We start from the raw sequence: 16,022 nt of genomic DNA, 5'->3' as shown, positions 1-16,022 counted from the left end.
TGTCCATGCTGGTGTATGTGCCAGTCTCCGTGTCCGTGCCGGTGTCCTTGCCTGTGTCCATGCCGGTCCCCGTGCCGCTCTCCGTGCTGGTCTCTGTGCCAGTCTCCGTGGCTGTGTCCATGCCGGTCCCAGTGATGTCCGGTGTCCGTTCCACTCTCCGTGTCCGTGCCGGGCTCTGTGTCCGTGCCGGTGTCCGTGCCGCTCTCCATGCTGGTGTCCGTACCTGTGTCCATGTCGATCTCTGTGCCGGTCTCCGTGTCCGTGCCTGTGTCCATGCCGGTCTCAGTGACGTCCGGTGTCCGTGCCGCTCTCCATGCTGGTGTCCGTACCTGTGTCCATGTCGATCTCTGTGCCGGTCTCCGTGTCCGTGCCTGTGTCCATGCCGGTCTCAGTGACGTCCGGTGTCCGTGCCGCTCTCCATGCTGGTGTCCGTACCTGTGTCCATGTCGATCTCTGTGCCGGTCTCCGTGTCCGTGCCTGTGTCCATGCCGGTCTCAGTGACGTCTGGTGTCCGTGCCGCTCTCTGTGTCCGTGCCAGTGTCCGTGCCGGTGTCCATGCCGGTGTCCGTGCCGGTGTCAATGCTGGTCTCCATGCCGGTCTCCATGCCGCTCTCTGTGTCCTGTGTTCGTGCCACTCTCTGTGTCCTGTGTCCGTGCCGCTCTCTGTGTCCTGTGTCCGTGCCACTCTCCGTGTCCGTGACGCTCTTAGAAAATCACTTATTGCTCTGAGAACTTTAATAGAAGCTTTAATAAGTATCAATGTATAACTTTCTTGAATGCTTCTGTTAAATACACTTACTGTAGATGAAAAAATAAAGCACTGTTTATTTCATTTGTATATTATATGTTATGTATATGTAATGTGTATCTTTGTTCTTTTAATAAGATTTTTATCTTCGCCACTTTGGCCTAAATGTCTGCCATTCTTTTTTATTTTATATTTTGTTGCCTTGTAAGGCTTTGTTTTAAAAATAGGGACATTAGTTTGGCTGTAATGCTCAGTCACTGGCAAAATAGTAAAACCAACATGAAAAAGAATTGTGATAAATTCGTGAATCGTGATTTTCCTGAAAAAAATCGGGATTTTATTTGATGCAAAGGTCATGATGTTTTGCTCACACAAAACAGGACTCAGAAAACAAACAGCTTTATGGAAGAGAGCGACCAGTACTTTGTTTTTGTTTTTGTTTTGTTTCACGGAAGAAAAAGAGTGAGTAAGTGATGACAGTTTTTTTATTTTGGGTGAACTATCCCTTTAAATAACATTATAATAGACATAATAAGACATAATAAAATTGAAGTATTAAAGGGTTAGTTCACCCAAAATAAAAAAATGTTTTACACTAAGTGCAGAAAATGCAGAGATCAGTACATCGATTATAGATATAAGATGATGATTGCCGTGGGATTTCTGTTTGAATTTGTTTTTACATGTTGAAACATGCATTTGCAGATGTGCTGCCTTTGCTGAATGGTTGTGAGATGTGTTATCTGTTTCTAAGGCGATTATGTGTGTTTTTTTTTTGCAGTTTTGCAGCCAGTGGTGACCACTGAAGACACATGTACTCCCCTCACCACTTACAGAGCTCTCTACCCCTTCACAGCACGCAACTCTGACGAGCTTACACTGGAGGCAGACTGTCTGATCCAGGTACATGTCAACAAACATTCACTCATGCAGCTGTAAATGTACTTATTCAAGTACACATACAATTTGGCTTCCTGTGGATCCACAGGTAGATGAATCAACAGTTAGGGAGACCGGCTGGCTGTATGGGAGTTACCGTGGTAACTGTGGCTGGTTTCCAGAGAGTTATGCTGAGAGATGCTGTAAAGAGAGTCAGATTGAACTGACTGCACCAGTTACACACTCCACAGCGCCCTCTACCAACTACCCTGGGTATGGCACTAAAACTGCTCTATTACTAACTAACTAGGCTGTGCAATTTAGCTTAAAAACTCCACTTTTCAATCTTTCTAGTAGTACGTTTAAATTTTTTTTTTTTTTTTTTTAAATCAGATGAAACATCCTTTCAACCGAACAGCCATTGTAGCCTAGCAGATAAACAAATATTAATAATTTATTAATGTTACATGCATGAAGGCAAGGAAGAATAACATTTATTCATTTTCAGCGGTATGCACAAATAAAACAATAAACAGCAATATATTTTTATTAAAATGTTTTCACTAATGCATAAAAAAAAAAAGTCACACACAGCTAGGGTGACCACCTGGATATTGCTCTGTCAGAGCAGTAGATGTGATTTTGCGTGACAATGCGTGAACCGTGTGGAGAGATAAATTAAATTTACTACGATTATACTGTGTAAATATTGATTTACATTAGTTGGAAAGCCTATTTTGCATCACGTTGGATGATAACATTTTAAATCGTCAATAAGCTTTGTTAATTGTGACCGGCTCTGTGACTGTTACTTAATTTGCCCTAGGTTCGAGTGATACAATGTAATTTACTCTACAGGACCTATTCAGTCTGCTAAATATAATGACCTGAGTAACAGGTTAGTAGGTATTGGTAAAGATAACATTTTATATTAAATATTTTTATTAAAATACTTTATTTGTCGGAAAATCCCTTTCTACAAATGCGTTGGTTGCTTATTTTCCCGCTCTAGATACAACATGACGGCTGTACAAATGGATTTTTAAACGGCAATCACATTTTGTTGTATTATTTTTCTTATTGTGGCATTTTAATTTCAGGGAAGAAATAAAATGATACAGGCATTATTGAAAGCACTGCTTTCGTGCACTGCACGTCTTGCGGGACACTGGACAAAGCTCCCAATTGCAGGGACAGATGGTCACCCTACACTTTTGCAAACATTTTTTAATAATGATGCAGCATATATACAGTATATATATATATATATATATATATATATATATATATACGTGTGCTTACTCACGAGGGTTGAAAGACAAAGAAGGATGGTAAAACTAGTCTAATCACCTTTAGGAAACTTAATAGCCAAATGAAAAGGGTGATATTACTTGCAAAATTACAATATTCACAGTTTTTTTATATAATGACAAAAAAATCAACACAAATAGACTATGAATATTCGATTTATCAGCCAGCCAACACACATACTGTTTTGATGAGCTTCACATTTATAAGCTGCCAAAATGTGGTGTTTTGGTATGTGTCAGACATTCAGGAACAAAAATCTGATGCAGTTGTTTAGTCTGTCACCCGTCTTCTATTATTAATCAACTATTGTAAAAAGACCTCTCCGTCAGAGGAGGGTAAGATACAGCAGCATTCGGTAGGTGTGACATCCTTGACCGCTATTGAGCTGGTAAGACATGATCTAAACAGACTTCGGTTTTTTTATTTAATTTTGACATTTAAATTTGTTGTATTATTAGTCTTTTAAAAACAAACTATTTCATACATATATTTTAGATAAATAAATGAATGCCAAATTTTTCCTAGAATTCCTCGAGTGGACATAGAAGGACCAACACCAACACACACACCAATGTCTACAAACACACAGCACTCACAGGTTGGCATGTGTGAACATACACACACCCCATCTATCTCACATATAACATTGTTTATTTGATCATTGAGAGAAATATTACTCTGATCATTGCCATTTGTTAGAGTATGTGTGTGTTTGTGCTGTAGGCTGTCGCTCTGTGTGAGTGGAGCGCTAAGACTGACAGTCACCTGGGCTTCACTGAAGATGACGTCATCACGGTTCTAGAGAAGCAGGAGAACTGGTGGTACGGAGAGCTCAACGAGAGCCGGGGCTGGTTCCCTTGCTCATATGTCTCCATGGTTACCACCAATAACACAGAGACCGAGTAAGGGATGAGATACCTCTTACTTTACCTCACAAACAAATTAGTGATGCAATAATTGATGCAATAATTCCATTAAATAATAATTGAAGTATCTATTTGAAGACAGCTGATTATTATTTTTTTTAATTTTATATTTGATGTAAAATCAGCATAAAACGGAAATTGCAATCGTTTTTTCTTCCCTATTTTGACATATCTGAGTGTAGGGCGGGACTTGTTTTTGTCCATCAGGAATTTATTGGATCGTTGAATCTTTGTGTTTTGCTATTGCTGTGATGTCATGTGAGTGACAGGTTGCCGCCATCTGAGAAGAGAAGAAATATAGTTGCAAGTGGGAGGGGAAGTTATTTTGATTAAAGATTACGAGGGCACATGAATAATAATAAAAAAAAGGAAGATGTGCACAGATGAATCAGCTATAATAAGTATTAGAATTTTCCAATATTTTGTTAAACAGCATTTAACCCATTTTAGATCATTATAATGTAGTAGGTCAGACTTTTTTTGTTCCAGACAGATAAATATAAATTTTCCACATATACTCTGTTTCTTTATTATCTTTATAAGTTATTATCGTCATTTTTTTTATGTTATCAGTCATTTTGGAATAAATGTATTGCATTTATTTAGTAACCAATACATATAAAGTAGTCGCAATTTGATGCCAAGCTAAATCTTTTATGTTCTTTTTCTTCTCTCTTCTAGGCCATTATATTCTACTGTGGACGAGATTGACGTTTCAGATTCTGGTCTGGCTGAGGGTGAGGAGTCTGTTTATGTTTTCATAGAACCATCTCTGGTCATTCAGATGAGATATTATGTTGAAATTGAATTGTCATTTCAGAGGTTTTGTCACGCTTTGTATTTGATTTCACCTAATTAGAGTATGTGGCTCTGTACACCTATGAGAGTCCGGAGTCAGGTGACCTGACGTTCTGTGCGGAGGATGCTGTTCTGGTAACAGAGAGGGAAGGAGAATGGTGGAGAGGGTGCATCGGGGACCAGTCTGGCCTCTTCCCTTCAAACTACGTTAAACCCAAAGAGTCCGATGTATGCATATTCAGATAATTGTATAGATATATATTATGTATTCATATTTACCATATGAATATGAATTATTTATCAATTTACAGACACCATATACGGATGATTTATTTAATACAAAAAATTATTTATTTATGTATTTGATATGCATTTGATTTATGTATTGATACTTTGATACTAATTTGAGTACTACATTCTTTTGAAGAGAAGCGTTTTATAAGATGTTGCTGTTTTAAATGAAGCATTTGTAGATATTTAAGTTGTATTGTCATAATGATGTACTCACTGTATTATTTTTTTTAGACTACCAATCCTGGAGTTCCCAGTAAAAAGCCAGGTGAGATTTGAGAGAGTAGTACCATAACATAGAAGCAAAAATCAAGGCTGGCTGTTTTACATTTTAAACATGATTAAATTGTGCTCTTCATTGGTCCTCAGAGATTGCTCAGGTGACTATGGCCAATGCTGCCACAACACCAGAGCAATTGAGTCTGACACCTGGTCAGCTGATCGTGGTGCTGCATAAGAACTCAAACAGCTGGTGGCTGGGTGAACTACAGGTTAGTATATATTACATAACCAGACTTCACCTTACCAAAGGACATCATTTGATTATACTGCAATACAGTGTTCTTTCTTTCTTTGTTGTATTTATATAGCACAATTTAATACAACCATAGTTGCCCAATGTGCTGTACAGAGATAATACAATTTAATACCAAAGTACAAAGACAATACAAAATAAAATCAAAACAACCACAGAGAAATATGACTCAACACCCAGAAGTGTATAGTTATACTGTACATACAGTATATACCTTTACAGTTAAATACCGACTACTGCTATAAGGCTAAAAATAATATATATTTATATATGCAGTACCGGTCAAAAATTTGGAAACATTACTATTTTTTATTTTCTTGAAAGAAGCCTCTTATGCTCATCAAGTCTGCATTTATTTGATCAAAAATACAGAAAAAAACAGTAATATTGTGAAATATTATTACGGTTTAAAATAATGGTTTTCAATTTGAACATCATTTAAAATATAATTTATTTCTATGATGGAAAGCTGAATTTTCAGCATCATTGTTCCAGTCTTTAGTGTCACATAATCCTTCAGAAATCATTCTAATATGCTGATTTATTATCAATGTTGGTTGTTCTGCTTAATATCACCAGCTTTTAAAAAACAAACTAAAAACATGTTTCTTTTTGTAGGCACGGGGTAAGAAGCGTAAAAAGGGCTGGTTCCAGTCTTCTAATGTCAGATTACTGGAGGCAAACAGCGGCAAAATAACTCCTGCACCTCAACCATGTGAGACACACACACACACACGTTGTCATCATACTCTTTCATTCACAAGCTTTTGTATGTGGTGTTGTGTGTGTGTTGTTTTCCCTCCTCTGTCCCATTCTGCTACATCCATCCATTCTCTCTGTCTCTCTCCCCTTCCCCCTGTAGTGTGTCAGGTTATTGCAATGTATGACTACAAAGCAGCCAGTAAGGATGAGATGAGCTTCCAAAAAGGTCAGCTGATCATCGTACTCAACAAGGACAACCCTGACTGGTGGAAAGGAGAGGTTGCAGGGGTCATAGGGCTGTTTCCAACCAACTATGTGAAGATGACCACAGAATGTGATCCCAGCCAGCAATGTGAGTACTATGAGCGTTACTTTATCCGTTCCTGTTTCCACATCAGAGTTCAGAGATGTTCATTTTGGAAAAGGGTAGAGAAAATATTCATTGAAATTAATTGAATTTGAAATAATCTTTTAAAAAGACTGTTAGTGAGACAATGTTCACGCACACAAACATATTTACCCAACTATGTTCTTTAATTTTGATTACAGAAAAGGAAAGTAAGAGAGATTTTTTTGGCCACATAGCCTTTCTTTCTTTCTTTCTTTCTTTCTTTCTTTCTTTCTTTCTTTCTTTCTTTCTTTCTTTCTTTCTTTCTTTCTTTCTTTCTTTCTTTCTTTCTTTCTTTCTTTCTTTTTGATCAACATGTTCTAATATATACTTTCCATTCATCCCTTCATTATTCATTCTCTCATCTGCCCTTATCTCCTTTCTTCCACCTTTTTTCCATGCCTCATCTGTGTTTTATTGTAGGACGCTAGCTCTGGCCCCTCCTTCCTCTTCCTCCTCTCTTTTCTGGGCCAATCAGAACACTGCTCTGGTCCAGGAAGCAGCCTCAAGCACGCCTTCAGGATTTAACAGTTCCCCTTCAACTATTTCTGTTTAAACTTTACTTAAATAGCAAACGATCACATCAGTTTACCCCACTGGCTTTAGGACACTTTTTTTTCTTTCTGTTTAGTTGGGAAATGTTAGATATCACTCGCTTCTTTTCTCTGTTTCTTTTAAGAGGTGACAAATTAATGGGGCCGTATCTTGAGCATATATTTTCCTTGATATTTTTTAAAATAAAAGTTCTCTGTACTATGTAAATTTCACAACTCTAAACTTCCTTCCCAGTCATCATTTACAGGGTCATTTACAGGAACTAAGCTGCAAGAATGGCTCATTATGAAATCCTTGGATTTCTGACATAGTTAAAACCTGAAAACATTAACCTAGTAGTACCTATACCTACATTTGCCTATTCAGTGTTCGGTAACTTGATCTGTCCATTCCTGGTGAGGCAATAAAGAGGATGTAGGATAGATATGAATATTCTTAACAGTAAAAAAAAAAAAAAAAAAAACTTTTTCTTTTTTATGCATTTATGCACTTAGGTCCTTGGTCTTTTTCATTTTAATTATCAATTTTTTTCATTATTATTATTATTTTTAAATATATTTGAACTTTACTGAGCCCATTATCAAATGTGTATTCCAGTGTGCCAGAGATTTCTATTTCTTGTATCAATATCTGAAAATGGTGTTTGGCACCAACTAAAACAGTAATGTTTGGGTACAAGAACCTTGACTAACATTATAGATGGACCACAGGGTAAAATTTTTAATAATAATAAAAAATATGACATGGCCCCAGTGAACGACCCTTTTAGTCAAAAGTGAACTTACCTTTCACACAAGCAAGTACTGTTCATCAGCACAATCATATATTTGTAGATCACAGGATTGTTAGTCTGCCTCTATGTGTTCAATTAAGTAGTTAAAGGAACTGATGACCAGCAACATGTGTTGCCCTCATACTTGACCAGCTATGCAGCCAGCTAACAGTCATGACCTTAGAGACCATTAGACTTCACTCTGAATGTCATACTGTAACCTTTGCTCTGGATGCATTTTTGTATGGAAAGTATTCACAATTATATGAAGCAGAATTTCACAAATAAAGTTTTCAATTGTGACATGTAGTGATGTGGTCGCTGATGAATGCGTGTGCGTGTGTGTAGGGTGTGCTGATCTGCTCAGTTTAGACTCTATGTGCACTGAGGAAAGAAAGAGACAAGGCTACATCCATGAGCTAATTCAAACGGAGGAGTCCTACCTGGAGGACCTGGAACTGGCAGGGGAGGTAAACCAATAGTCATTTCAATAGTCAAAATGTATGACACATCTATGCTATGTAATTATTATTTCCTGTGTGTGTGGATATTTAGGTGTTCTATAAGCCAATGACAGAATCAGGGCGGCTGACAGAGGCTGAGATGAGCCTGATCTTTGTGAACTGGCGGGAACTGATCATGTGCAGCACCAAACTCCTAAAGTGAGTCAACAGTGACTGCTAGAGGCAGTTTGTGAAATTGCAAGGGCATGTGGTGGATGGTTTGGTATGGTTTGTTTTTGTGTAGTCCAATATTAATTCACTTTCCAGTTCTTTATGATGTTTACAGTACATGGTTAAAGGCTTTGTAGGAAACCATTTACCTTACACTATCAAATAGCAACCAATGGATGCAAATGAAAGAAAAAAAAAAAATAGAGAAATTAAATATTTAAAGTCCCCATGAATTCAAATTTGACCATATTTACTTTGTTTGCCTAAATTGATCGTTTTGTGGTGAACAATTCATCCATGCAAGTCAATCCACACAAAAAAATTTTTTGGCTTCGTAATCTTTAATCAAAATCTGAAATTTCCCCTCCCCTCTGCGTTGGAGGACCTTGCCTGATGACGTAGGTTTCACGGTTTGGGGGTCTTCTTAACATCCGTAATCACGCCCCTCCAACTGACAGTAGACAGGCTGAATGAAAACACCTACTTTTCTAGATCCAATCAGGTGCTAGTTGGGAAAAAAGCCACGCCCACCATTTTGCCTCATTTAGTATTCCGTTTCTCTCGGAAATACGTCACAACACTGGAGAAAAGTCGTTTGCAACTTCCGGTTCACGGGGACTTTAAACAAATTTGTTCAGGTTAACATCAGTCAATGAAGTCATTGCAATTATTATCAATATGAATGCGAGTGATGGAACCTTTTTTAATTCTTCAAAATTTTTATGATTGGTTTATTTGATTTATGCCAGTCATTTATTTTATTCCTTGTTTTCAGACATCTAGTCAATACAACAATGATGAATGATACATTTGAATAAAAAAAAAAAACACTTAAACATATTTTAAAACTTAAACATTTTATATTAAAAATAGTTACAACAACAGAGTAAAAAATATACAATAACAATTATTACATTAAAAATGTCTACAATAGAGTAAACATTACATTAAAAATAACTACAATTGAGTAAAAGATTACATTAAAAATATCTATATTAGAGTAAAAAATGACATAACAAATAACTACAATTGAGTTAAATTATTACATTAAAAATAAATACAGCAGTATAAATTACATTGAAAATAACTACAATTGAGTAAAAACACATTACAAATAACTAAGAATAGATGGAAAAATAACTACAATAGAGTAAAAAATTATTACATTAAAATAACTACAACAATACAGTAGAAATAATATTTAGTGTATAATTTTTATTAGTTGGCTACACCTTTAAACAAGTGGCGGGGTCACTAAAATGGTACACTAATAGACAATTTCGTATTTCAAGTACATTTGGATTCCTAGGCAAACAAACAAAAAAAACAAAACAATGTATAATATACCGTATTTGTGTATGTTTGTGTGTGTTCAGAGCTTTGCGTGTCCGTAAGAAGATGGCTGGAGAGAGGATGCCGGTGCAGATGGTGGGTGATATCCTGTCCTCGGAGCTCTCTCACATGCCGGCCTACATTCGCTTCTGCAGCTGCCAGCTCAATGCTGCAGCCCTGCTGCAACAGAAAACAGACAAGTCACCTGACTTCAAACTCTTCCTGAAGGTAAATAACAGGAGTTCTAATAACAGGGAAACTGCAGTTCACACTCATTCACATGTAGTGTTAGCACTGGTCTATATTAAACGGTGAATAATATTAAAGTGGCAATATTAATACGTTTTGGTGGACACTTTTGTGTACTTTTGCACAAGAAACAATTTTGGTCTATTGTTGGGTCGCTGCTTGATCAGTGTCCTGAAGCAAAACCAGTTGTGTTGTCCATTTTCCACAGTAGTCCACAAGATGGCGCTGTAAACACTACTCTCTCGTGGGCTAGTGTGGATGACTTCACTGTAGCAGCGATAGGACATTAATTAGGCTCTTATCTTTCTCTTCCTTCTGTGTTTTTTCACTCTTCTTTGTAGAAAATTGCCAGTAATTACCGTTGTAAAGGAATGCCACTGTCCAGCTTCCTCCTGAAACCCATGCAGAGAATCACACGCTACCCACTGCTGATCAAGAACGTACGAGAAGCTGTCCTCAACTGTGGAAACTTTTACAGAATGATAAGAACAGAGTAGAACGATAAGAGATATAATAGCATAATACATTTCTTTAATTCTGCATTATTTGTATGACTTTTATTTAAGCCAGTCATTGTTTGTTGTGTCTGAAATATGTTTGTGTAGATTCTGGAGAACACCCCTCCAGCTCACGCAGATCACGCACACCTGCAGGCGGCTCTCGAGCAGGCCGAGGAGTTGTGCTCACAAGTCAACGAGGGCGTGAGGGAGAAAGAAAACTCTGATCGGCTGGAATGGATCCAGAACCATGTGCTGTGTGATGGAGTCATTGAGGTGAGACAGCTGAAGGAGAGCTGCTGTTGACCTTTTTGCGCTACATGATGACCTTAAAGTGTAAAACAACAGCTTTTATTATGTGTTATGGTATTTATGAAAATGTTTTTGTTATATTCTTGTTTTAGCACCTCGTTTTTAACTCTCTGACCAACTGCCTGGGCCCTCGAAAACTGCTGCACAGCGGCAAACTACATAAGACCAAGAGCAGCAAAGAACTCTGGGCATTCCTGTTTAATGACTTCCTGCTCCTCACTTACACCTCCAAACAGTTCTCATCTGGACCAGACAAACTCTTCAATCCCAACTCAAATGCACAGTACAAGATGTATAAAACGGTAAAGCAACACAATTGGTTAGATGTCCTTCAGAGCTTGTACTTAGCTGTATTAGATTGTTTTGTAAAATTTTGTAAAAAAAATATCATTTTTTTTATTCTAGCCAGTGTTTCTGAATGAGGTCTTGGTCAAAATGCCCTCTGACCCTTCTAGCGACGATCCGGTTTTTCACATCTCGCACATTGACCGTGTGTACACACTCAAGACTGACACCATTAATGAGAGGTACACGTACACTTTCAAACTAAAATGCTTAGAGATATGCCCTAAATGCATCCACCAATGATAATGTTTATTATTATAAGCGTGCACTGCAGTTATGTCCTTTTGCTCAAACTCTTTAAAGCAGGATGGATTCTGATTGGCTGTCTATGTTTTTATCATTCATCAGCTGGAAAAAAATCATTCTGAAAAGTGATTCCAATGATATTGTTCCTCTGTATTGTTATCGTTATAGTTGTGGTGTAGACTTCCCTACTCTCATAGAATTTAACGATTGTTAAAACTTTATCGTCATCCTCCTTGGTGTGAATGGGCCTTAAAAGTTAAAACTGCAATCATACACACACTTGAAGAGATTCACTGAACTGAACTAAAGGGAAATAAAGTCTATAAAACATTCAGTAGAGTATTATTCTGTAGTGATACAAAAATACTAATTTATTACAGTAAGTGTCTGTTGCAGTATATAAATTACTAACGTTATTGATCACTTTCATTTGAAATCAGGACAGCATGGGTGCAGAAGATCAAAACAGCTTCTGACCTCTTCATAGAGACTGAGAAGCTCAAAAGAGAGAAGGCATACCAAGGTTGGGATTCAGTGATGGCTATTAAGAGTCAAAGTCAATGTGATGGTATTACTGATAAAAGTCTGTGTACGTTGTTTAGCTCGCTCTCAGAAGAACAGTGGAATCGGGAGACTGTTAGTAACGGTCCTGGAGGCGATAGAGTTGAAGCCCTGCAAACCCAACGGTTCGAACATACACAAACCTCACTATATACACTGTATATACACACACACACACACACACACACACACACACACACACACACACACACACACACACACACACACACACACACAGTTAAGTCCGTATATATTTGGACACAGGCTCAATTTTCAGAACTTTGTATGCCACCAGAATAAAATTAAATTGAAACAATCAAGATGAATTAGAAGTGTAGTTTCAGCTTTAATTCAATTGGTTGGGAAAAAAAGTTTAGGAATTGCAACCATTTTTTATACAGTTCCCCCCATTTTCAGGGGCTCAAATTTAATTGGACAAATGAATATAATCATGCACAAAATGTTTTTAAAAATCACAAATTTTTAATATTTTGTTGAGAATCCTTTGCAGACTGCCTGAAGTCTGGAACCCATGGACCAAAGACTAGGTTTCCTCCTTTGTGTTGCTTTGCCAGGCCTGCAGCCGTCTTCAGTTGTTGTTTGTTCGTGGGTCTTTCTGCCTTTAGTTTTGTCTTCAGCAAGTGAAATGCATACTCGATTGGGTTGAGATCAGGTGACTCAGCCATTGCTGTATATTCCACTTATTTTCCTTCAAAAACTCAGGGGATTTGCAGTATGTTTTGGGTCATTGTCCATCTGTACCGTGAAGAGCTGTCCAATCAACTTTGCTGCATTTGGCTGAATCTGGACAGACAGTATATCCCTATACACTTTAGAATTCATCCGGCTGCTTCTGTTACATCATCAATAAACACCAGTGACCCGATGCCACTGGAAGCCATGCCACCACACTGCCTTCACGGTGATTTACAGATGATTTGGATGCTTTGGTGCATGAGCTGTTCCAAGCCTTCTCCACTTTTTTCTTCCCGTCATTCTGGTACAGGTTGATCTTAGTTCCATCCATCCAAAGAATGTTTTTCCAGAACTGGTCAGGCTTTTTTAAATGTTTTTTCTGATAAAGTCTAATCTTATCTTTCTATTCTTGAGGCTTGAACCTTTGTGGTGAACCCTCTGTATTTGCTCTTGTGAAGTCTTCTCTTGATTGTAGACTTTGACAATGACACACCTACCTCCTGGAGAGTGCTCTTTACTTGGCTGAATGTTGTGAATGGGTTTTTCTTTACTATGGAGAGGATCCTGCGATCATCTACCACTGTTGTCTTCCGTGGACGTCCAGGCCTTTTATGTCGCTGAGCTCACCAGTGCAAGCTTTTTTTTTTCTCGGAATGTACCAAACTGTTGATTTGGCGACTCCTAATGTTCCTGCTATCTCTCTGATGGATTTGTTTTGTTTTTGAAGCCTAATGATAGCCTGTTTAACTTGCATGGAGAGTTCCTTTAAACGCATTATGTGGGTTCACAGCTACAGCAGCTTCCAAATGCAAATACCACACTTAGAATCAACTCCAGAACTTTTACCTGCTTAATTGATGAATAAATAATGAAGGAATAGCCCACACCTGTCCATGAAACAGATTTTGAGTCAGTTGCCCAATTATTTTTGGTCCCTTAAACCCTTCCTCCATTTTGGATGTAAATAAGAAATAAATAAAGAATCTGAGTGTGACTTTAAGCCCATTTTCAGCTTTTTGTACTATGCTTTTGTTTTGCTCTTCCAGTAAATTAATCTAGTTTTAAGAATGTTTAGATATTAATACTGTAGATCAAGACAAAAATATAATTAGGAAATGATTTTTGCAGTGTGTGATGTGTTGTGTGTTTACAGGGAAGAGTAACCCATACTGTGAGCTAACAATGGGCGCTCAGTGCTACACGTCCCGCCATCAGCCCGACACGCTCAACCCCAAATGGAACTTTAACTGCCACTTCTTCATCAAAGACCTGTATCAGGACGTCCTCTGCCTCACTATCTTTGAGAGGGACCAGTTTTCTCCTGACGGTGGGATTCTACACGGCAACACACATACAAAATATACACACACAAAAAACATATTTTCAACTGATCGTGATTTCAATACAGATTTTCTAGGTCGTACTGAAGTTCCTGTAGCAACAATAAAGAAGGATCAAGATGGTAAAGGCCCATTGGAACGGCGTCTGCTGCTTCACGAAGTTCCAACTGGAGAGGTCAAGGTGCGGCTTGACTTGCAGCTCTATGAGCAAACACCTCACCTGTGAACGCCACATCTGCTTCATTAGCACCACAACATTAAACAGATCACTTAAAACAAAGTTTCAAAGTTTGTTAATTAGTGTTCAAATTTAAAATTGAACACTCCTGAAATGGAAAAGGTGAACCACTTAACGGATGTTTACATGCTGTAAAATAGAGGCTGGTAGTGTCATATTTACTCTCACGCTTAAGGATGATGTTGTATGATGGGGAACACTGGGCAATAATGTGATGATTTGGTTGGGATAGGAACTGGTTTGTATTTTGATTTTTTTTTTAAATTGCATTTATAATCTGAACATAATCTGTGTGACCACAGTTGACTTTGATTAGGTGTTCTTTCTGGCCTTACATTGTTTAAAAGCCAAAGATTGCTATCCCAGCTAACAAAATGTTTTACTAGTGTTCGCTTTGAGTTATGAACATGTTTTTCTAAATGTTCTCTGGACGTTCAAAACGTCTAGGTCTTTGTTTTAAAAAGTAGTTTTTCCCCTCGGTCATGCAGTCGTTTTGGAAGCATTCCATTTTATCATTCTGCAAACATTTTGGGAACATTACTTTTAAATGTTCTCTGAACATTCTGGAACAAGTAGTAACATTTAAAAAAAAATATCCAACTATAGCATTTCAGAACAAAACGTTTAAACAATACTTTAAAAGCATTTTTGTTTTAATGTTTTGAGAACATTATTAAAGACCAGATAGCTTTGAATAAACGTTACTGGAAGAATTTTTGTTCATAACTTTGAGAGAACCTTTTCAAGAACATTAGCCAAAGTTCTGAGAATTCTCCCTGTTAGCTGGGATAATGGAGTGAAATACACTGCTCTGCTTTAAGAGTGACTGGCAGCCTTTAATTGATTTTATTTTACTTCATTGCCTTTAAACTGAACACCATGCACAGCAGCTTCCTATGAATAAAGAGATTAAAAAGGTGTCTCTGCTTGTTCAACTGAAATTGCTTGCACTCAGGAAATGCCCAACATTAATTCAGTAATTTGTAGAATCCATGAAGCCAAGCACACTTGTGCTACCCCGGTGGTTCCCGAACTTATTCCTAAAGCTCCTCAGCGAATGTTTCATTTTACTGAAACACTGTTTTATTATATACTGTTATCTGAACATATGTGACGGAACACAAATTATTCTTTGAATTCTTAATTGTATAAATTTAGGAAAGCTTTATTTATAAATGCTTTAACAATGTATAATATGGTTATTATGGTTTTCCATTGATTATGCCTAAGCCTAACTGAACAACAGACTGGGTCTGGATGTTGTACATTTGGGTTGATGCTGGATGTCGAAAGATTGTGTGTACTATTTGTTTAATGCATAATTGTATAAACATCTATAGGAATCAATTGCTGTATTGCTTTGGGTACAATTATTCATATATACCAAAAATAAAAACCCAAAATTTCTCTAAATATATTTATTGAAAAAATTAAAAGGAAAAAAGTTGTTTTCATAGAACCTCAAAAGATTTTGCAGACTGGAGGTTTACTATACCGTGCTGCTTGAAAGTTTGTGAACCCCTTGCAGAAACTGAATAATTTTAACAAAATAAGGGATCATACAAAATGCATGTTATTTTTTATTTAGTACTGTCCTGAGTAAGATATTTTACTTAAAAGATGTTTA

At 37.4% G+C, this 16,022-nt stretch overlaps 1 protein-coding gene across 2 annotated transcripts in view; it reads left to right on the top strand.

The window, feature by feature from the left end:
• itsn2a (intersectin 2a) overlaps positions 1–15,475 on the top strand; it is a 52,461-nt gene extending 36,986 nt beyond the window's left edge. For both annotated transcript variants that reach the window (XM_056259871.1, XM_056259872.1), the window contains 21 exons: positions 1,530–1,651; positions 1,737–1,900; positions 3,464–3,536; positions 3,662–3,840; positions 4,546–4,601; positions 4,724–4,890; positions 5,188–5,221; positions 5,323–5,444; positions 6,107–6,203; positions 6,351–6,542; positions 8,254–8,375; positions 8,461–8,567; positions 9,956–10,139; positions 10,502–10,600; positions 10,766–10,933; positions 11,062–11,271; positions 11,375–11,496; positions 12,001–12,083; positions 12,163–12,246; positions 13,971–14,144; positions 14,226–15,475. In XM_056259871.1, the coding sequence (XP_056115846.1) occupies positions 1,530–1,651; positions 1,737–1,900; positions 3,464–3,536; positions 3,662–3,840; positions 4,546–4,601; positions 4,724–4,890; positions 5,188–5,221; positions 5,323–5,444; positions 6,107–6,203; positions 6,351–6,542; positions 8,254–8,375; positions 8,461–8,567; positions 9,956–10,139; positions 10,502–10,600; positions 10,766–10,933; positions 11,062–11,271; positions 11,375–11,496; positions 12,001–12,083; positions 12,163–12,246; positions 13,971–14,144; positions 14,226–14,383 (2,717 nt within the window). In that variant the 3' untranslated portion in view covers positions 14,384–15,475. The remainder of the gene's footprint in view (positions 1–1,529; positions 1,652–1,736; positions 1,901–3,463; positions 3,537–3,661; positions 3,841–4,545; positions 4,602–4,723; positions 4,891–5,187; positions 5,222–5,322; positions 5,445–6,106; positions 6,204–6,350; positions 6,543–8,253; positions 8,376–8,460; positions 8,568–9,955; positions 10,140–10,501; positions 10,601–10,765; positions 10,934–11,061; positions 11,272–11,374; positions 11,497–12,000; positions 12,084–12,162; positions 12,247–13,970; positions 14,145–14,225) is intronic.
• The last annotated feature ends 547 nt before the right edge of the window (positions 15,476–16,022 follow it).

Source organism: Rhinichthys klamathensis, unplaced genomic scaffold (genome assembly GCF_029890125.1).
Source record: "Rhinichthys klamathensis goyatoka isolate OS25496 unplaced genomic scaffold, OSU_Roscu_1.1 h1tg000170l_1, whole genome shotgun sequence".
NCBI lineage: Eukaryota > Metazoa > Chordata > Actinopteri > Cypriniformes > Leuciscidae > Rhinichthys > Rhinichthys klamathensis.
Note: the sequence above shows the minus strand (reverse complement) of the source record. Positions and strands in the feature narration are given on the sequence as shown.